This window comes from Tenrec ecaudatus, chromosome 4, assembly GCF_050624435.1.
Source record: "Tenrec ecaudatus isolate mTenEca1 chromosome 4, mTenEca1.hap1, whole genome shotgun sequence".
Taxonomy (NCBI): Eukaryota; Metazoa; Chordata; class Mammalia; order Afrosoricida; family Tenrecidae; genus Tenrec; species Tenrec ecaudatus.
The window spans coordinates 59,535,389-59,558,511 of record NC_134533.1 but is presented as its reverse complement, the minus strand read 5'-3'; the positions used below and the strand labels follow the sequence as shown (position 1 = coordinate 59,558,511).

Here is a 23,123-nt window from a genome sequence, read left to right as displayed (position 1 = left end):
ATCAAGTACTTCAAAGCATGGGCGGGATGTTTGTGCTATTTCCAGAAACCCCGAGATTAAGTCTCTTGTCGCGTAGAGCGCTCTCTCTGTTTTATGAATATTCAACACTCAGTTTACCCAATAAAAGGCTTGGATGTTTTGTTTCCTCAAGGAGTGAGCTTCAGGCCGGGCCTTGTTGAGCAGGGTGACAGGGTGGAAGGTATGTCATTACAAGGGCAAGGACAATGAGATAAGTGGCTGGGTGTCATGGAGGCAGCAGGGTAGACAGAGGGTGTTTGCTACGCAGGCAAGAATCCAGCCAGCTAACATACCCCCGAGACTGACTTCACAGGTAGACCCCTGCCCCGAAGCCCCATTGTAAAACAATCCCCTGGTTTTCTGCAGCAGAAGCACCAGAGGGTGCTGATCAAAAGTCAGAAGACTGGGGTCACATTTGCACGCAATAGTTCACCTTCCCCTGCCTCAGTTTCCTTGTTATAGAAACAGACAAACTCACCATCGAGCCATCCTGACCCATAGTGATGTTATAGGATGGGGTATAACTGAATTTCCCCAGTAGAACACTGCTAGTTTCAAACTGCAGACTTTGTGGCTCACAGCCTAATTCATAACCACGATGCCATCAAGATCCATGGGAAGATCTACAGTACCCACCTAATGGGGATGTCCTGAGGGAGGAGGGGGTGGGGGTGGTGAAGTGAGCTAATGTTTACAAAGCACTTAGAAGAAATTGAGCATGACATACAGCGAGCACCATACGCATGTTTGAAAAAAAACATTTAAATCTCACTGAAGTCATTGGGGGTGGAGCCACCACTCCTGGCCCTGGACCCCCCTTGGGGAGGAGGGCTGTGAGAGTCCTGACTTAACCCTGGACCCAGAAACTAAAAATAACTAAGCAAGCATTCAGGGCCTAAAAAATAAAACAAGACAAAAACCCTTGCCAGCCTCTCAAAGCTGGACAATTCTACACTTGCCCCTCCAGATGACATGGAAATAAAAAGCTGTTTTATGCCAGAGCCACCATGAAACGCCCAATTAGGGTCTTTTCTTTTCAGTATAGAAGGTTCTCGAAGCTGGACTGCCCGACGGCACTCAGGAATGGAGTGGAAGAAAGTCAACTCCTACTCCTCCTCCTCCTCCTCCTCCTCCTCCTCCTCCTCCTCCTCCTCCTCCTCCTCCTCCTCCTCCTCCTCCTCCTCCTACTCCTCCTCCTCCTCCTCCTCACGTGTCCCTAGGACATGGGCTCGGTGAATCTTTCCTTTTTGAGTGGGTTATCCTTCTTGCCTGGGGACATCGGATCAGACGCCATGAGCCAGAGCCAACTGTCCCTCTTGTGGGCAGTCTCTCCCTATGCGCCCAAATCTCTTCTCTCCTGACGTTAACAGACAACATTGCCTTAGCTTATGCTCCACACTCCCCATTTGGGAAATGAACAAATCCTGAGCTGAGAATAAGGGCAAGCACTGGGGTCGGGGGTCTAGGGGTTGCCCGCCAGTGGGATGTTCTCAGACTCTCAGGGGGGCTTGCACAAGCCTCCATACAAGAGCTCCCAGACTGGATGGGAGCGAGCACAGACCCCACCCTCAGAGTCTGGGGACAGCAGGAAATACATTCTGAATTCCCAAGCCCTCTTGTGGAAGGAACCTCCCATTTTTAAAAATGATTTCTACAAAGTTGCACTACTCCCCTTCCGATAGGCCTATGTGTTTTAACATAAGACCGCTTCCCTTCGTCCAGGAATTGGAAGTCGCAGGAAGTGCTGTGTAGCGTGGTGTCCCACAGTAGGGCACACACACCACCACATGCCCATATTCATTGGAAGGACTAGCGCTTCTTCAACCAAGCAGGGCTGCTTGACTAGGGCTTTGAAATGCCCTTGAGCTACTGTCATATGAGGATGATGATTTCTCAGGGTGCTGTGCGGGCAAGTGAGGAGTGATGCTGGGCTAGGGGTTACAGTTTGGACTGCTAACTGTGAGGTCACCCGATTGAATCCATCAGCCACTGCACGGGAGAAAAATGAGGCTTTCTGCTCTTGTGAAGAGTTCTTCTTGGAAACCCACTGGGCTGTTCTCTCTCCTACAGGGTCACTATGACTTGCAACCAGTGCGATGGCAGCGGGTTGGTTTTTTTCTTTTTGAGATTTCGGTGTATGAGTACAGGCATTGGCGTAGTGGGTTTGTTCATCTTTCAGTCTCCCCACAGACCCAGCTCAAGGCCAGGTAATCTTCATTTAACATTGGTGATGTTTTTAAAGATTCCTTCCTCCAATCAACAGCATGCCAGGCATCTCGACTCCCTCAGGCTTTTGGTAGGGGCTGAAGATATCAAAACTGTGAGACCTGTGTCCCGACCTCCAGTGTATTTATTGACCGGCAGAGAGGAGCATGGGATGAAGTAAGTAACAGGTCAGTCGTTCCATAACATGTGAAAAAGAAAACCGTCACCCCAGGCAGGTAGGTCCTTTTCAAATGTGAGGTACTTTCATGAAGGTTGGTCCCACTGGGTAAAAAAAACAATACCGCCCCCCCCAAAAAAAAATCCCATCTCAGGGATTGAACGTTTATCTTTAGGAACTTAGGGTTGACAAGCCAGTATCCTGCGTGTCACCCTTCCCTGGCTGACCCTATGGGAGAGCTGCTTTATAAATTTCCCCAATTGTTCACCACCACCCCAACTACACAGAACCAGCCTGCGCTCCCTTGGATAGGACAGGCTTTAGCCATTTGAAGGCAGAGCTCAGACCCTCCTGTGGTGTTTCTGGTCTGAAACAGACCCTGTTCCTTTAACCACACAAACATAAAAAAAAAGTTCATGGAAAAATTGCATTCTCTTTTCATTCCAGTTTTGCCATGAACTTGAAGGCCCCTCATATAGACAGACTTCAAGGAATGTTGTGCCTTAGTGAATGCCCATCACAGAAGCTCTCTGGGGACCAGAATCCCTTCAACGACATCTTTGAAGTTAGAAGCTCTGCGCTGTCCTCGTGAAGGTGTGGGCTGGGGGTCAATTCTACTAAGCGACATTTCATTCCTTCGCCAGGCAGTGTGCATGCCAGAGACGTCATGTGTGTGGTGAGCTAATCTCTGCTTCCTCTCACTTCCCCAACTGGTCCAGCAGTCATGGACCAAAGGCCTCTTTCAGGAGCACAGCATCCTCCAAAGTTCAGTTTGAAGGATACTCTTGGAAGCTTGGAGGACACATGCTTCATGCAGATGAATTTCTAATCCCAGGAAGCAGTCACTCTAGTGAATTCTTTCACCCTGAGAAATTCTCAAAGGCAACAATTGGTGATAAAGTTTCATTATGTGTCAAGGTGGAAAAAGTAGACTGTTGAGAAGAATGTATTGCTTTAGGGGGGTCCAGTCGGGATTCTTATCAACTGTTCTTTGCACCAAGTCACCCAAACTGAAGCCCGAGGGCGGCTCTGGATTATGAATGCCTTCCCCACACAACCTGGTGCCATAGTGGATTACTCGTTGTGCTGTTCACGGCAAGGTTAGCAATTCAAACCCACTAGCCATTCCATGGGAGGAGGATGAGGCTCTCTACCCCGGTCAGGATTTACAGTCTCAGAAATGCACAGGGTCGAGAGCTGGCTCGAGGGCAGTGAGAAACTGGGAGACGCAACAACAAACACAGGCCAACAGTCTGCTGACATATCTCAGAAACCTTCTCTCCCTCCCTGGGCTCATGACAACCCCATCCCCCTCATCCCTCACATGGAGGGTGTCATCGCCTCTCCTCTCCAGCCTTTTCCCTGCACCCCACTATCATGCTGCTGACCCCCACAGAGCCCTCCACGACATAAGCATCTCTCTGCTTCAAAAGTGAAGTCTCAATTCCTTGGTTTGGCTATCAAGGACCACCGTCATCTGACCCCGGTCTCACTCTGAACTTTCCCCTCCACATGGCCCCCCGCAGATTCTAAACTTCCCCTCCCTGCAGCAGCAGACTCCTCATCCTCCGACGTGCCTTTGCACAAGAGACCTTGCCTCTTCTCTCTGCCTTCTCTGCAACGGGCAACGCCCAGATCAAACAGCCGCCTCCCTCTCCAAGCGCCCTGCAGTTCAGCGGGCAGCATCAGCCACCCCGGGTTCCCAGAACACCTCATATTTCTGTTTGCACTCTCCTCCTCGTGCAGTTTTGTTGTGTGTTTACGTACCCACGAGGACCCTGAGAGCAGAGGTCGTGTCTGATTCATAGCTGTATCCCTCCTGCCTAACCCCATGGCTCAATCACTGTGATGAAGGACGGGAGGGATGAGTGTCCCTCCTCAGAAGACTGCTCATCAGAGCCTGTGCAGCAGCACTGCCAAGCGATGTTTCCATTAACGGTGGCTTCCCAGTGTCGCGGTGTCACCTGCTCCACTTCAGCCCGAAGCATCAGAAATTCAGCAGCCCTTGCAGGGGCTAGGGAAAAGGCGTTTTATTGCTCAAGCAGGAAACCAGGTTATCCGATGGAACACAGAGATATGCAAATGCCTATCTCCTGTGGAAGAGGGACTGCACTAGATTATTCAGAAATTAATTCAGCCCGAGTGTCTGCGGTGTTTAAATGCGGTCCTCAGGAGAGTAAGTAAATAATGCATGATGTGAAACCGGAAAGGACACTTGAAATGCACCCTCGAAAGCTCCTCTCGGCCCAACTTTGGGGCCAGAACATTCTGGCTGGTCGCATCCCCAGGCAATGCGCAAAGATGAAAATCGACTGCAAAAGGGAATAAAACACAAGCTAGCCCAAGCCCAAGCCTTAAATCATGGGAAGAGATTGCCAGGGTCTTCTTGCCTGGTCAACAGCAGCTCCTCACCAACAAGGACAGATTTCAGGTCACTTGATAAAGACGGATCATTTTTCATTAAGCGCCTATTTCACATACATCAATTTAAAAATAGCACGTAAAAGCAGACGCTTCAGGTCTGCCGATTAGAGATTTTAAAGTATTTCCAGCCAGTTCCCTTTGGTAGGTTGATCAAAGATGGGAGTGACAAGGGATGGAGGGACTTTTGATTAGGAAGAAGCTAATGTAGCTGAAAATGATTCCGTCTCCTGGCTTCCAGACACCAGCGTGGCCCTGCTGTGTGTGTGGTTTCCTGTCAGTGCCAGCAGGACTTGTGTGGGGTTATCTCTTCAAGGCCAGTGGTTGAAATGGGGAGAGGATGGAGCTAAATTCAGGGGCATAGTTACCTCTAGGACACCCCTTCTAGGGAAATGTCTCTTCCCTGCCCACCAGGAACAGACAGTTAAGACAGGAAGGCTGGAGTGAGACAGTCAAGGAACACCAAGGGAGACCAACCTGGAAAGGAGCTGGGACAAACCACACCAGCCCCAAGACCTAACGCAGGTGTCTGCAGGATGTCTATGAGGCTGTGGTGGGGCAGGTGTACCTGCAGAGAGGTCTGGGACACAGAAGTAGCCTGAGTTCTGGACTCAGCCAGCCCTGTTCCAGTCGCAGCCCCAACGTTCTTGGGCTGTGTGGTCTAGGCCAGGACACTCAGTCTATCTTTCTCATCTTTGAAGTATGGTTTCTGTGCTTATTAAGCCCAACTATACCAGGTTGTACACAGAGAGGCTGAGGCCTGGACCAGCCAGCAGAGACAGAGCAATTTCCATAATGACTAGTTCCATGTTAATTAATAGGGGGACTGTCCTTCATAAAATGGCCACCAAGATACCTCCACCCAAGAGGCACCCCATAGTGGAATGGAGCGGAGGTTGGCCACAGACCCAAGATAGTGTAGCCCCCTCTGGCTGAGAGAAGGGGCTTCTGTAGGAATATACACACACCCCCACACCCACACCCACCCTCCCCCCTAGAGTCAAAGACTATATATATGAATCTAGAGTCAGACAGGTGCCCTGGTAGTCTAATGTTCAAGTGTTTAGTTATTAACCAAAAAAATGGCACTTTGAACCCACCAAACACCTCCACGGGACATACCACCAGGAGGAACATCCCACGGAACACCTCTCCTGTTGGAATAGGCCACCAGGAGTTGGGTGGGATTGACTCAACAGCACACAACCACAGAGCCAAAGCGCTCTGAGTTCAACTCAACTCTGCCACCTCCTGTGTATGTGGTGTTTCCCTCTCAGCCTTAGTGTTGTTCTATCTCAAAATTAAACACAATGATAATAAAACAGCAACACTACAATCTCCTTGAGTCCCAGGATCAGGAGGCAAGGAGGGGGTGAAATGCTGGCGCAGAATAGATACTCAGTAAATGGCCTGGAGTCCCAGGCTCACTGTTGCCTCCTTCTCCCCCCTCCATCCTTCTCCAGGCCCTGCAGCGGCTCTCCTTGTTCTTCTGCCCTGTGGCTGCCCTGTCCCAAGGCTCTGGGGCCCGTACCTGAGAGAACTGCCAATGAAGCTTCATCCTCTTGGCTTTGGCGTAGCTGCATTCAATGAGCCGGGGGCGGCTGTTGACATCGACCAGGCACCGGTTGTCATCGTCGTCGATGGTGGGACTCAAGATGCCTACATGGATCTGCTGGCTGCTTGTGTAGTACACGTTCTGGGAGTCCAGGGAGGGAGGAGGGAGAGAAGGCGATGAATGCCAATGGCCAGAATGAGAGAGCGAGCCGGTGAGTAGGAATTTTCACCAGCCAGCTGGCACAAGGATCCTAGCAAGGTTGACGCAGGATTCTGTAAACGTGTTTTCTACTGCGACCGACAGCAAGGCCCCTCTGACATTGATGCAGTATGTGAGCTGGTTTACACGCCCAACTGAAACACCATGATCCGGAAATTAGACACCCTTACCACATGCCTCTTACTGAGTGCACTCTGGTCTCTTCTCCTCTGGCTCATTCCATTCTTTCCTCTCATTGAAAACAAAACAAAACAAAAACACCAACATGGGCACAGCTTAATAAAATGAGTTCTTAATTTGGATTGCTTGACTTCATCTCTCCTATGCTCATTGATTTCCTTCATACGTATTTTGTGTCAAGGCAATGTGCAGGTTTAATAGATACAGAGCTAAAGTCCAAGTTCAACTCTCAGGAGCTCAGAGTCTTGAGGACAGAAGATCCTAACACTTAATTTCTATCCATGCTCAGAGTGTGTAGAGTAGGAATTGGCAAACGTTTTCCTAAAGGGCCAGATGGCCAATACTGGCTTTATGGGCCATACAGGCACAGTCAGCTCCCCTCTGCCACTGTAGCATAAACAGAGACTTGGACAGTGTGTAAGCCCATGACTGTGTGCAAATGATGCTTCATCGAAATAGGCGGTGGTCCCATGGGTCTTAGTTTGTTGGCCCTGGTTTGGAGGGAAGCTACGTGATCTTTGGCCTTCAAAGTTTCAGTATCCTCCCTCCACCCCAAGCAAAGGTTCCTAACAAGAGTGCTAAATAGGCTCTCTGTGCTCTTTTCCTCATTTTACTAAAGGAATGAACACATCCCTCTCTAATGAGGCCACCTGGGTGGACCAAGACACCACATCTTCCTGTAGGCTAGAATTCTAGAGGCTCTCTCTTGTTACCCTGATCTATTGAAAAATTTTCACTGGAAAACAGTTTAATTAATTTAACTATTTTAATTAATTACAAATGGTAAAATTAAGAATTTCCTGCTTTAAGCAAAGAGAATGGTTAATATGAACTGTTGACCCAGGGGTGCAGGGCATCCAAGGGCCTGTGTTGGGAACAAGGGCTGGGGGAGGGGACGTAAGGGGAGGTCCTTCATGGGCATATCCTTCCGGACCCTCAGAAGTCTCTCGAGGCATCCAGGGCCAGGGAGGGCCAACTCCTAGGCACACAACAATGTTTTACATATATTTAAAACAAATATATAAACTACAAATATATTTGTGATATGTTATATATATTTGTTATATACGTATAGATAGCAACGTAGCAAAAAAACAAAGAAAAAGAATGAAACAAAATCTAACCAATATTCCTCGATGCTACTGAGCACATAAAAAATAAGGAAATTTAGATCCATGAGGAAGCCACGTGACCATGACAACTACAGGTGATGTGGCATCTTGAATGGGGGCTTGGAAGAGAAAAAGGACATTAGGGGGAGCCGGAGCCAATCTAAATAAGTATGCACTGACTTCGTAACCCTGTGTCAATATTGGTTCATGAGATATATAAAAAAAGAGAATGTCTCATCCTAAGGCAAGAATGTTAGAGATCAAAGATGTGGAATATATGTGAGTTCTCTGTACTATTGTTGCAATTTCTCTGTCAATGAACCCTGGTGTCAAACACTTTCCTGAAAGAAAAAGAATGAGGTCTTAGGCCAGTATGTTGGTCAAGGTCCCAAGAGGAAGCAGCTGGTCCACTCAAGTCAGGGAGCAGGATAAAGGAAGGCACTATTTTCAGAGGCATGAGCAGGGAGAAGGGAGAGCAGTCGCTGGGGTGGTCACAGGGAGTTGTTATCGCTCTCAGGTTCAGAGAGATGAGGGGAAGAAGAGGCTACCCAAAGCTGGAGCGCAAAGTTATGTAGAGAGCTCCGGAAGAATGGTGACCTTCTGCTGAGGGGCAAAGCCAGTCCTGGACAACTCCTCATGGGGGACAGTGTTGGTGGTGGTAGAGGTGGTGAATAGGCCGCTCCGTTCCCCTCCCCTCTTCCCATCCCATCTTCTACTGGGTCAGTTCATTGGCAGAAGCCAGAGGACGCAGCAGCGCATTGAGACGTTTCATACAGTCTCCCAGGTGGAGGGGGAAGGATGGAAAGAGGGGCTGGAGGGACGAAGGAAGACACTCGTTACAGGTGACCTGCAGGTCATCTCACCTGCTCTCAGATTTGGTGAATCCATGAAAGTAGCTATTGAAGTTACACAGCTGATAGATTCTTCCCGCCAGAGAGGTGAAGGGTCATAGTTCTTCCATGATGACCAGAGGTCAAATGCAGACCGTGCAGTGTCAGAGCTGAAGTCTAACTGAAGCACAGAGGCGAGGAGAGCCGACTCAAACTGACTCTGCCTACAAACAGAGCTTCTCTGAGGAATCAATCTCATGGCCACTCCTCGTCTCGCCTGGATTTCCAGCTTACCACCAAGGAAAGCTGATGACCAGCTGTGCTTTCCAGTTTTTTTGGGGGATTAACAGAGAGTTTGAAGACTGGTAGGATTGAGGAAGATAAACAGTCATGTGGTTAAGCATCTCATCCATCCTTCCAACCCACACTTCGTCTCTGAATTGAGTTCTGAGGACACAGAGTGGGAAAGTCAAGTTCCCTATCCAGGAGGCACCAGTCACCAAGCCAGGGTGGCCAAGATGTCAGGAAGTCATGGTCCCAATCACACAAACACAAAAACCATTTGCTCCGCCCCCTAAGTTTCTGCTTTGCTTCTTACTATTGTCAAAATAGGCATGACAATTCACCACCTCCAAGAAGCCTTCCCTGAATATGCAGAACACGGAGCCCTGACCTGCCTCTCAGGCTTTGCTTCAAAAAGCGCACACCTGTTTACACCCTTGATTTGAATGCACCACACTCAGGGCTGAGAATAGTTCTTGGTTACCTGGGGGTCAGTGCCCAGATGTCCTGCGACTCGGGGTGGCGGGGCTACAGGACAAGCAAAGTCAGGGGGCCCAGTCTTTCCCATCACTCTCTTCTTCCCTGTCATCGGATCTTCCTTCCATCTCCTGGGCAGTCTCCAGAAACACAAGCAGCCACCTAGGTAATAGCTGAAATCAGCTTTATCCACTTAGCTGCTCTGAAGTGCTTGGGGGAGATGCTCTGAGAGCCATGTGAGTACTTACTATCTGGTACAGCTGTCACCAGAGCAGTTTATTACTCCTGCATCTGGGAAAGCCGTAATAGGGACAGATAGTTGTTTGTTATTTAAAAAGCAAACAGCAAAGGGCTTCTTTGAGCAGCGGAACCATGAAGCCGGCAGATCACAGAGAAAGGTCCAGCAAGTCGTGACTTGAACATCTCAGAAGCCCAGCTGGTAGTGGATTGAATCTGTAAATGGCCTGAACACAAACGTGGGAAACAGTTTTGTATAGGATGTCCCCAGTGTACTGACTGCAGGCCTGCAAGCTCAGCAAGGCTGTCTGAGCCATGATGCCTCACTGGGCGCGCGCGCACGCGCGTACACACACACACACACCACCACCACCACCACCCCCTCACTCCAGTCATTCATTCACTCTGCAGAAGATGCCCTTCATGTTTAGAGCCTGTCAGGCATGGAGTGAAGCACTGGATATACCGATATAAACGAGATATGTCCCTTGTCCTCAAAGAGCTCTTTTCCTAATTGAGGGAAGAAAAAAAAAAACCCTTCAAACTCACTGCCATTGAATCAATGCTGACTCATAGCGACTCCCCACCCCCAGGCCCAACCCAGGTTTCTGAGTTTGTCACTGTTTACATGAGTAGAAAGCTCAGTCTTTAACCCATGGAGCTGCTGGTGGTTTTGAACTGCTGACCACATGGCAGGCAGTCCAATATCTAACTACTACATCACCAGGTGGACTGAGGAAAAGACTCCTGTAAAAACGCCACTCATAAGACTGTAACTAGCACTAAGAATGAGCCCTCACATAACTAAAGACCTCCAGTTAATAATAATGTTCTTACTATAATAACAGGAGGAACTGGCCAGCGGCACGGGGACTATATGAGGGAGCTTTATAAAGTTTGTGGCAGAGCAGATGAAAGGGGAGGAGGAGAGAGTGGAGCACAGCCTGGCCCACCAGGCCGTGAGGATGATGTTCCTGAGTAGAGCAGCCAGTCCACAGAGAGGACAACATGGCTGGCCCTACTATGAGACATGATGCCCCTCAGTGACCAAGGGCGATACAGGGGACAGCACCGGAGACACAGTGTGGGAATTGCACCTGACCTGATCCCACCACACCGAGGCAAATCACTGGGGGAGTGCAGCGGAACAGCAAGGGAATGGAGTGGCAAGGTCCCCAGGGAAGGCTGAAAGTGGACTTTGGGGCCAGGGCGTGGTGCCCCAACAGACTGGACTGGAAAACGCTCCTAAGGGCCAACAAATGATCCTTGAACTAACTACAAAAAAAAAAGTTCATGGGAGAATGAAGAGATAGTGGAATTGTTCCATAAACGGTTCGAAGTTCCCCAGTCTAGCAACTCTATACTTTCTGCACAAGTTCTTTGTAAACCTCAAACTATTCTTTAAAAACAAAGGCTCTTCATAAAATCATACGCATTCCACAACAGGGCCATTTTACTTCCATTTCTGACCTCTCTAGCCACAAGAAAAATGCCACCTCCACCCAACTATGAGAAGATGCTAAATACTAGTATTAGTCTGGGTACTTTAGAGAAATAAATCCACAGAACCTCACGTATAAGAGAGAGTTTTATATAAAGGTTAAGTGTGCATCAAGAAAACATCCCAACCCAGTGCTGCCCAAGCCCACATGTCCAACATTAGCCCACATGTCTGACAACAATCCACAAAGTCCTCAGTCTCACAAAACACACACTATGGTGCCAACTTCAGGAGGAAAGCAAAATCAGTGAACATGTAAGCATCTCAGCGCTGGCAGGGGTCTCCACACGGGTGCCCCAGCACCCAGGGCTGCATCAGGGTAGGTCCATGTGGTTTCATCTTATGGATGCCTTGCAGGAAGTAACCCTTGCCAGCTGAAGCAGGGAACTGGCTAAGGCAGCTGCACCCTGGTCTGACCCGAGAACTAGAAAGGTGAGACTCACTGAACCATTTATCTCTCCGCCCTTCAATTAACCCCACGTGTGTTTATCGGCCAGGCTGGCACAATAAACTTTAACTAGTTCAATAATCTATCAAGCTGGGGTGGGGGTTGTCAGTGTTGCAATCTGCGTACAGGGCAAATCCCGAGAAGATGGAATCGTCGAGGGAGGATGCAGCGCCAGGACTGGAGAAAGATGCCTTCACCACTTGTGACATGCAGATGACATTACTCAGCCTGCTGAAGGTGAAGGTGCTTGAAGCACCTAGAGATGAAGACCACAGACCACAATGGCTGACACCTCAACGCAAAGAAAACAGAAGGCCTCACAGCTGGTGCAGCAGCAGCATCCTGGGAAGTGGAGAAAAGATCGTCCTTGCCAGGCGTCCCGGCTGACTTGGATCCACAACCCACACACAGGGAAACAGCAGTCAAGACATCAAGAGAGATCTTGCATTGGGGACACCTGATGCAGGGTTCACAAGCACAGCTGTCTCTCTGACGACGGGGGCATGCCTGTGAAACTGGACAATGGACCAGTCAGACTGGAAACGGGCACAGCCTGTCGCAGGAATTGAACAAGTCTGTCTCAGAAGACATCCTGTGTGGTAAAGCAGAGGTCGTCGGAAAAGAGGAAGACCCTCCCCTCGAGTAGCTAGAAGGCCGCAGTGGCCGCAGCCATGGCTGCCACACAGCACTGATCAGGATGATGATGAGCCAGAGCCCACTTGATGACTGGGAACAATGGCAAGGCCAGAGGGATGTGTTCCCAAGGTAACCGGGGGTGGGTGGGGGGGAATGAAGTTCAAAGGGTACTGAGCCTGCTGAGGAGACACAGGAAACACGCTCCTTTAACAAAGCAGGAGAGGAAGAAGCCGTCCTCCTAATACGCTGGCAAGAGGAGAGAGGAAGTTTTAATAAAGTGTTCATGAATGCCGAAAGGCTGAATGTGCACACATGCGGCTTTGGAATCTCCTGGAGCCTCAGACGCAGAGAGAAACTGCAGCCACGTGCTAGCTCCTTTTCCTGAGCCTCCACTGGGTACCTACGAGAAAGACTGGGGGTTCAGGCCAAGAGGGCCCTTCAAGCCATGCATGTGTGCAGGGCCTTCGTGTGTTTGAGGCCTCTGTGAGTAAAAGATGCTGATTCGTTGCTACTGAGGTGACAGGCACGACCCTTCTCGGATATAAAGTGGAGGATGTCTACGGGACCTGGTGCAGGGGGGGCAAAAACCCGGCCTAAAACTTGGTCTCGGCCCTGTTCGCAGGCAAAGGTCGGCTCCTAGCGGTGTGTGGTAGAAAACCCGTCTTCCCCAGTGACACTCAGCAAGGGCCCTTTGTCACTCAGGGGGAGGTGAGGTCAGGCAACCACCTCTCTTAGATTAGGGATGTTCTATTACTTAACCATAGTAACCGTTCCGGTTGTGTGCTAGACAGTAGTCAACTTCCTTTTTCTTTTTTTTAAGGATGAAGGCAACGGACGGAGGCTAAAGGGATTCACTAAGAACTTGCAAGGTTGGAAGCTGCTCACTCCCCTCCCTGTGAAGGGGAACCTCCTAAGGAAAGCTGACTTTGGGGCAGTCCGGGGTCTGTGTCCTGCTCCCTGAACGCGGCAGCCCAGACGGCTTCCCCAAGAGACTGGGCAGGGCACCCTTCAGTAGGGTTTCCCCTCTCCCTGGGCAGAAGCTGCAAGACCCCTGCTGATCCACGCTCCGCCCCTCAGGTGCTAGAGTCTGGTTGCCCAAGGGCATCGCCACACAGCCATTCAAACCAGAGGAGGGGACTTGGTGAGTGGGGCTCCCGGGCGGGGGCGGGGGGTCTGAGGCCACAGAGGGGAGTCAGCATCTGGGAGGCCAGGAACCTGTGCGTGAGGCCCGTAACCCTTCTCCTAGCCCAAGCAAGGCAGCGCTTTTCATTGTCATTGTTTAGTCTTTCATATATCTGATGCTCAATCTAACATTGTGCTTGAACAAAAAGTTTACGCAGCAAAAATTAAGAAGTTTGAAACCCATTTATTTTTCTGAAACACGAAGCCTATGTTCAAAGGACGAGTTAAGGTTTAGTAAAGCTTCCTTACTTTATAGCCACATTTGAAAACATTTATAGTCGTGGCTTTAACCTGCTACCCCAGCCCTCCCCTAGACCCTCCCCCTACTTCTTTGCACCCTCTGATATGTCCAATTTCCCTTTGACTTATTTAGCCCCCCCCTCTTCCATCTAGCACTCTGATCACTCATTCACCCCTGCCTCCCTATGGAAATCTGGAACCATAATCAAACTGAGCAGAGGCTGGGTAGCAAGAACAGTGGGATGGGATGGGATGGGATGGGATGGGATGGGATGGCAGAGGGACGGGGAGGAGGAGCTCCTAAACAAATCAGGAGTATGGAATAATGGTTTGAGTTAGATTACTTAATAATAATATCTTCAAGGTACAACTTTCATCTTTATTTCTGAGCAATAAAACCAGTTGCCATAAAATCAATTCTGACTCATGCCAACCCAACAGAGTAGAACTAACTGTGTGCTGCAGGATTCTTAGTGGCTGATAGTCTGTTTTATGTTATTTAAAAAAAATCTTTTCTTGAGGTATAGGTGCACATTTACCCAGCAGATTGGTTTCTGATTCAACAATTCATGCACATTTTCTTGTGTTTTTTTTTAACATGGATTGCAAACACCACAAGGTAAGAGCATTTCCCCATTTTCTCCCTGTGTTCTTATTTCCATTCTGTTTTTTCCCTGTCTCCTGCTTTTCTGCCTTTGGAGCTTTATCCTTGAGAAATGTTGCTCTTTTGATCTTGTTTGGTTGAGTGCTCTCAGGGGTGAATACCCGCCTGGGCTATGGTCCATCCTACAGACCTAGCTATGCTGTGGCTTATCGTTGGCCCATCAGGGTGAGTTCAGTTCCAGGCCTGAAGGGCAACTTAGGGACCAACAGCTCAGTTATTCTACCAGGCTCTCTACATGGCCAATAAGCTTGATCTTTATGAGAGTAAAGAGCCTCATCTTTTTCTCTCTGAGAAGCCTGTGGTTTTGAATCACTGACCTTTCGATTAGCAGCCCAATGCTTAACCCGCTCTGCCACCAGGACTCTGTTGGAAAGTGGTGAGGAGGGTAAACGAGGATCGCTACAACCTGACACTATAAGAGTAAGCACCTGTATTTTCAGCAGGGCAGGGTGCCTGGGGAAAGTGGTAGCGTGCTAATTTCTCTGGCTATGTGGAAGGGATCGGTACATCAGATGACTGAATGCTGCAGGCCAGTGTGGAGTTAAAAGCCCAGTTCTTAAAAGGGGCTGGGGAGCACGACTGGGGAGTCGTGGGACAGAGTCTAGGGAGTCAAAAGGCTCACATCATGGAGGAGCTTACAGAGCGTCAACATGAGAGAGTGGCCCAGCTCACTGAGAAGAGAACTGAGAGGAAGGCTGGACCACGGCCATGGGCAGGTCCCTGAAAAGGGTTATGAACTAGACCTTGGAAGAGAGGAGTGAGAGCAGTTGAGATGGACTAAGTAGCCTGAGAACTGCAGCACAGCCTCAAAGGCACACATGGTAAGCACTTGATTATGAATCAAAAGGTTAGGGGTTTGATCTCATCAACAGGCACCTCATGATCTACTTGTGAAAGTTGATAGCTTGGAAAACTCTACAGAATGTGTTCTGCTCTGGAACAAAAAGGGTCAGTGTAAGTAAGGATCAGCTCTGAGGCTGTAAACCAGTATGGGGGCAGGAGAGCAGGTTCATTTTTTGGTGGGTTTGAAGAGGTGGCCTTGTGGTTAGCAGTCCAAGGCTTAGCCCGCTACACCACCAGGGCTCTTTTGGGCCGCCATAGGAGGGCAAGAAAAGAGCAGGCAGGGAGGCGTGGCTGATTCAGCTGCACCGCCTCTTACCTGGGTCTGAGTGCAGAGGACACCTGTGGATGCGTGAACATGGAAGCAGCAGCCAGGGAGCTGGACACACAGTGGGAAGAAGGGAGCCAGCTTATCGTTATTAAATTCGCTTATAGAGTGTGAACGTGGCACCCATAATGTATGTGAGAAATGGGCTCTCTGTCCCCTTTGTCCAAGAAAGAGCTGCGGGTCTCTCTGCAGACAGGGGTGGGGCAGCAGAGAGGATATAAGGCTTTGGTTATTGGTTATTAACCCCACGACAGAGAGGTGAGTTCAGTGATATCATGGTGCGTTGATATAAATCAGGCACGAAAGGCAGTCATTTCCCAAATGTTCTTATATCCTCCAGTCACAGCCTGAGGTGCGTATCAAGGGAACGAAGAGCGGTGCTAACCATGCATGCCCTCGCTGTAAAGAAACAAAAGGCCACTGTCATCTGTGGATTCTGCCTCAGAACAGCCCTATGGGATAGTGCAGAGCTGCTCCTTTGTATTTCCAAGGCAGTCAATCTTCAGGGGAGCTGACTGCCTCTTCTTTTTCCCACAGAGAATCTGGTAGGTTTGAACGGCTGACCTTGAGGTTAATAGCTCAAAGCTTAATCCATAGGATCACCATCAGGGCTCCTTCCATAACTGTGGAGGAACATAGGTATGAAAAAAAGGTAGCTTGGTTCAGAATCCCCTCTCTGAATGGCCCAGCTTCCTGGAGAGGTGCATACGTGTCAGTCATGTACCCCGAACCTCGAGGGTACTCAAAATGCGATGGAAGAGGAACTGATTTCTCCCAGTGGCACTGACAATGAATCCAGTAAAGCCCATGGGAACGAAGCCTTCAGGATCTTCATTTGCTGATGGGCCACAACTCAAGGTATGGAGAAACAGCTGCGAAAATCTGCTAATGATGAGAAAGAACCTGGAATGTGCAACGTGTGGATTTAGGAAAACTGGAAGTGGTGTAAAATGAAATGGAATACATGAAGATTGAAATTCTAAGCATGATTGAGCTGAAATGGACTGGTATTAGTCATCTACATCAGAAAATCATATGATTTACTGTGCTGGGAATGACACCATCAAAAGGAATGGCAGGTATTCATTGTCAAAAGGACATTACAAAATCAATTGTGAAGTACAATGCTGTCTGTGATAAGATTCTATCTATCTGCCTTGATGAAAATCCAATCCATACAACTGTTATTCAAATGTATGCACTAATCAAAAATATCTAGTGATGAAGAAATTGAAGAATTCTCACAATGACTCCAGTCTGAAATTAATCAAACATGCAAACAAGATGGATTGATAATTAATGATTGAATGCAAAGGCTGGAAACAAAGAGGAAGGAAAAATAGTTGGAAAATATGGACTTGGTGATAGAAATGAAGCTGGAGATTGCATGATAGAATTTTGCAAGATGAATGACTTGTTCACAGCAAATACCTTTCCTCAACGACACAAAAGGTAACTATATCCATGTACTCCTCCAGATGGAGTACTCAGAAACCACATTGACTGCATCTTCAGGAGGACATGACGGAGAAGCTCAACATCAGCAGCTAACACCAGACTGGGGTCAACTCTGAAACAGGACATCAATGTCTCATATGGAGGTTCAGGTTAAAATTGAGGAAAATGACAACTTGTCCAGAACACTTCACCGTGCTCATAGGAGCTTGTACATGGATCAGGTGGCAGTTGTGTGAATAGAACATGGGAATACCGTATGGTTTCTAATTAGGAAAGGTATGTGTCAGGGTTGTATCCTCTCACCATACTTATTCAGTCTCTATTGAATAAGCTGAGAAATCTCTATGCTGAGAAACTGGATTCTATGAAGAAGAATGCGGCATAGGATTGGACGAAGGCTTACCAACAACCTGTGATATGCCAATGACACAACCTTGCTTGCTAAGTGAGGACTTGCAGCCCCTGCTGATGAAGAGCAAGGATTGCAGCCTTGACAAATCAATATAAAGAAGACCCAAATCCTTACCACTGGACCAATAGGTAACCCCGTGATAAATGGAGAAAAGATTGAAATTGTCAAGGATTTTGTCTTATTGGATCCACAATCAATGCTCATGGCAGCAGCAGTCTAGAGATCACAAGGCGAATGGCATAAGGTAAATCTGCTGCAAAAGAGCTGGCTGGAAGTGGGTCACACTGGACTTATGTCTTGAAACCCAGGGTTAAGCAGACATGAATTACCAGTGAGAGACTGAGATGAGCGACTGAGAGGATGCCTGCGATACTGGATGTGTGTTTGTCTCCCCTAACAGTATCCAACCTCAACCTGGTCTTGTTACACAGGTTGCCATGTTCTCTGCCACCGGGCAAGCAGGGTCCCAGATGAGGTTGCTCCTTTGGCCTCACACAAAAGTGAGCTGAGATAGAGCTGACATTAAACCTTGATGGCCAAGTCATGTGAACAAGAAATGAGCCACAGAGATTTGGGGCTCACTACTTTAAGATGACACTAGACACATAGAGGAAGAGAGCTGCCGGACCCTACCATACAGGCTGTTGATGCCGGAAAGGAGAGCAGGCAAGGAAAGGGTCACGGGAGGTTGGGAAGATGGTAACCTTTGTGCAATGGTGAAGCGTTTGGCGAAGCTATTACTTGCAGTCACCTGATAGCATGTCAGACAAGCTTGCGCTTCCCTCGACAAGCATGTCGTTGACATCCTGCCAGCTGATTTTGAGAAGGTACTGCAAGAAAGAGATAAGGCCAGAAAAGAACTGGACAGACATAGAGTGCTTGAGAAAGGTTTGTCACTCTAATCCACTGCGATTCGGAGGTCATTGGTAATGGAGCACAACCAAACCTGAACTGACGGACCCACTGCTGTGCTGCGCTCCTGACCCATGCGAGCAGACTGAAGCAGAACTGCAGGATGTGTTCTGTACTCAAGAAAAGGACAAGGACCTTGGGGAATAGATACACAGGGGACTTGATGTAATTGGTGGGGGGGTGGACAGGGAGTTAATTCAAGAAAGATGGACTCTGGATTCAAACTAACCAGTTGCTGTGCGGATTCTGTTGACTCACGGTGATGCCAGGTGTGGGTAGAACCATGTCCCCTAGATTGCAGATCACCTGGCTCTTTCTTCTTCCCAGGCATCTGTAGATAGAGTCAAACTTCCAGTCTTGATTAGCAGCTGGGGGAGTTAGCTGTTTGCATCACCCAGGGACACTGGATCCAGACTGCCTGGATTCAAGTTCAAGTGTTCACAAGGTTAGTCATTCATCATCTTACTGTACCTCGTTTGTACAGAGGATAGTAATGGTACCTCCTTTATCAGGGTTTGGGCAATGAAATCGAGCGAGTAGCACTCAGGAAGTGGTAGTTTGGTCTAGCTGGTTCCATTCCCAGTGACCATACAAGAGAAGAGGCCTGCTCCTGCCTCGGCCTCACAAATCTTCTCATGTTGCAGCTTCTTGTTGCAGCCGCTGAGTCAATCCATCTCATCGAGGCGCTTCCTCATTTGCGCTAACCTTCTACCAAATCCGTCTCTAGGGACTGGTCCCTCCTGATAATATGGCCCAAATTTACGAGACAAAGTCTAGCATTCCTTACTTTCAAGGCGCATGATGGTTATTTCTCTTCTGAGCTAAGACTTAATTGTTCTTATTCTCTTGACGATCCTTGTATATTTAATACTTTTTGCCGACACCTCGATTCAAATGCATCAGATTTTCTTTGATATTCCTTATTCACTGTTCAACTTTTCCATGTTTATGACGTGTTGGAAAATACTCAGGTCAGGCAGTATCACAGTCTTCAAAGTGATATCTTTGCTTTTGAAAATGTTAAAGAGGTATTTTGTGGCAGATTTGCCCAATATGTTGTTTTATCTCTTGACTGCTGTTTTCATGGCATTATTTGTGGATATATGTGAAATAAAGACCTTGACAACTTCAATATCTTCTTCATTTATCAGTATGTTGCTTATTGGTCCAGTTGTGAGGATTTTTCTTTTTTTTCGGTTGAGAAAACGGCTACCCATGTGATCTTGACCTGGCTGTATCGCTGCATCCATTTCAGAATTACCTTCATCAAAATTATACTTGCTTGTAGTATTAATGACATTGTTTGATAATTTCCACATTTTGTTGGATCATCTCTTTGTAATGAGCATGAATATGAATCTCTCTATTCAGTTGTCCAAGTAACAGTCTTCTAAATTCCTTGATGTAGACAGCGAGCAATTCCTGCCTTGTATTCATTGGTTGAAACATCTCAATTTATGTTCTGTCAGTCCCTGGAGCCTTGTTTTTGCCAATGCCTTCCATGCATCTGAAACTTCTTCTTCAACACCACCAGTTCTTCATCAGATGGTACTTTTCGACATGGTTGAATGTCCATCAGTTATTTTCGGTACAGTGACTTGGTGTATTCATTCCATCTTCTATTGATACTCCCTGCATCATTCAGATTGAGCTTTGGGTGTTTTTCTTCCAGTTTTTTCAGCTTGAGAAATGCAGAGCTCATTTGCTTTTCTAACACCTGGTTTTTGCACATGTTATTGTATTTTGTTCAAGCTGCCCTTAGAGAAATTCTCCTCATCTCTGTTGCTTCGTTATTTCCTCCATTCACTTGAGCAACTCTGTGCCCAAGAGCAAATTTCAGAGTCTTGTCTGACATCCACTTTGGGTTTCTTCTTTCTTTCCTGCTGTTTTAAATGACTCTTTGTTTTTTACATCTATGATGCCCTTGATGTAATAATGTAGTTTGTCTAATCCTTGGTCATTAGTATTCAATGTGTTAACTCTGTTCTTTAGAAAATCTCTAAATTCAGGTGGGATATATTCAAGGTAGTACTTTAGCTCTTGTGAACTAACTTTAGTTTTATTTCTAACTTCGACATACCGTAATCGATGGTTTGTTTGGTGTTCAGTGTCTGGCTTTGTTCTGACTGAGGCTATTGGAATTTTCTGCCTTCTCTTTCCACAGATGGTCGTTTTGACCCTAGTTGTCTGCCAGCTTGTCATACATGGTGGTTTGCATGTTGCTTTGATGTTGAACAGCCACTTGTATGTCACTTTGCCAGACTGTGGTGGCTTATGTGTTTCTGTGATGCTGAAACCTGTGTCACTGGTATTTCAAATGCTAGCAGGGTCACCCAAAGTGAAAGGATTTCAGTGGAACTTCCAGACTAAGAACAGATGATGAAGAATGAATTGCTGCCCACTTCAGAGGAGGTCGCTGCTGAAAACCTTATGCACAGAATAGAAACATTGTCAGAGACAGAAGGCCTAATGCATGGAAGTAGAACATTGTCAGATAGTGCCAGAGGATGGGCCTCTCAGGTTGAAAGGTGCTCGAGGTGTGAACAAGGAAGACTTGTTTTCTCAATGTCCAGTCAACCCTGGTGATGTGAATGGAGGAAAGCACGTAGGAGTACAGCCATTAAGGTCTGCATTTGCTGAAGGGACACAACACAAAGTGAGAAGAAACAGCTGTATGAGTCAACTAATAATCAGAACATGTAATTTAGGAAGTGTGAACCTAGGAAAATTGGGAGTCATCAAAATGAAATAGAAGGCATAAAGATCAATAGTCTAGGTGTTAGTGAGCAGAAATAGGTTGGTGTGGGCCATTTTGAATAAGAAGCGTCATATGGTTTACTGTGCTGGGAATGACACCATCAAGGGGAATGGCATTAAAATCATTGTCAAAAAGGACATTTCAAGATCTGCCATGAAGCACAGTGCTGTCTGCGATAGGATTATCTATACATCCACCTTCAAGGAGATACAGTCAACACAACTATTTTTAAAATGTATGCAAAAGTTAGTGATAAATAAGTTGAAGAATCCTTCCAATGTCTTCAATCAGAAATTGATCAAACATGCAATCAACAAGATGGATTGATAATTATTGGCAATAGGAATGACAAAGTTGGAAACAAAGAGAAGGAACTGAAGTTGGAAAATATGGTCATGGTGTTAGAAATGTAGCTGGAGATCATATGGCAGAATTTTTCAAGACAAATGACTTGTTCATAGAAAATACTGTATATACTGGAGTATAAACCGACCCGAATATACACTGAGGCACCTAATTTTACCACAAAAACTGCATAAAAAATGTGCTGAAAAAACTCGGCTTATACTAGAGTACAGAGGTACCTTTTCTCAACAATATAAAAGGCAACTGTACACATGGACTTCTCCAGATGGAATACACAGAAGCCACATTGACTACATCTGTGAAAGAGAAGATGGAGAAGCTGGATGTCAGCAGCTAAAACAACACGAGGGCTGATTGTGGAAAAGACCATAACTTGCTCATATGTAAATTCAAGTTGAAGCTGAAGAAAATTTAAACTAGTCCACGAGAGCCAAAACATGACCTTGAGTCCATCCCACCTGAACTTTGAGAACATCTCATGGACAGGTTCTACTCATTGAACACTACTGACAGAAGACCTGATGAGCTGTGGGATGACATCAAGAACACCAATCATGAAGAAAACCAAAAGGCAGTAAAAAAGACAAGACAGAAAGAAAAGATCCAAGCGCACGTCAGAAGAACCTCTGGAACTTCTTCACCAGAGAACAGCTAAGTCAACTGGAAGAAAGATGAATTCAAAGAGCAAAATAGAGACTTTCAAAGGACAGCTCAAAAAGACCAAGTAAAATATTATAAATAAATAGGAAAAGGCCTAGCATTAGAAAACTCAAAAGGAAGAGCACACTCGGCATGTCTTAAATTAAAAAAAAAAAAGAAAGAAAAAAGGTCAAGAGAAAATTCAAGCCTCAAATTATAATATTGAAAGATTCTATGGGCAAAATATTAAATGGTGCAGGAAGCAGCAAAAGAAGATGGAAAAAAATACAAAATCATGGTACCAAAAGAACTAGTTGACATCCCACCATTTCAGGAGACAGCATATGAGCAAGAACAACGGTATTTAAGGAAGAAGTTCAAATTGCTCTGAAAGTATTGGCCAAAAACAAGGCTCCAGGAATTGATGGACGATCAATTGAAATGGTTCCACGAGCTGATGAAGCACTGGAGGCACTCGTCTACGCCAAGAAGTTTGGATGACAACTACTTGGCCAACTGACTGGAAGAGATCCATATTTCTGCCCATTCCAAAGAAAGGCGACCCAATAGAATGTGCATATCCCAGAACAATATCATTAATACCACATGCAAGTAACATTTTTTTTCCCTGAAGATCATCCAACAAGGGTTGTAGCAGTACATTGTCAGGGAGTTGCCAGAGGTTCAGGCCAGACTCGGAAGAGGACATGGAACAGGAGATATTATTGCTGATGTCAGGTGGATCTTGCCTGAAAGCAGAGAATTCCAGAAAGATGGTTCCTTCTGTTTTATTGACTATGCCAAGTCATTCAACTCTGTGCATTATAACAAAACATAAACAGTCTTGAGAAGCATGGGAATTCCAGAACACTTCATTGAGCTTATGGGGAACTTGTACATGGATGAACATGGGAATACTGCATCGTTTAAAGTTAATAAAGGTATGGGTCACTGTTACATCCTCTCACCATACTTGTTCAATCTGTGTGATGAGCAAGTCATCAGAGAAGCTGAATTTGATGAAG

At 47.0% G+C, this 23,123-nt stretch overlaps 1 protein-coding gene across 2 annotated transcripts in view; it reads right to left on the bottom strand.

Annotated features, from left to right (window-relative positions):
• Positions 1 to 23,123, bottom strand: part of GALNT18 (polypeptide N-acetylgalactosaminyltransferase 18) — a 373,528-nt gene that overhangs the window by 5,435 nt on the left and 344,970 nt on the right. For both annotated transcript variants that reach the window (XM_075548442.1, XM_075548443.1), the window contains one exon: positions 6,354 to 6,518. In XM_075548442.1, coding sequence (XP_075404557.1) covers positions 6,354 to 6,518 — 165 coding nt within the window. The remainder of the gene's footprint in view (positions 1 to 6,353; positions 6,519 to 23,123) is intronic.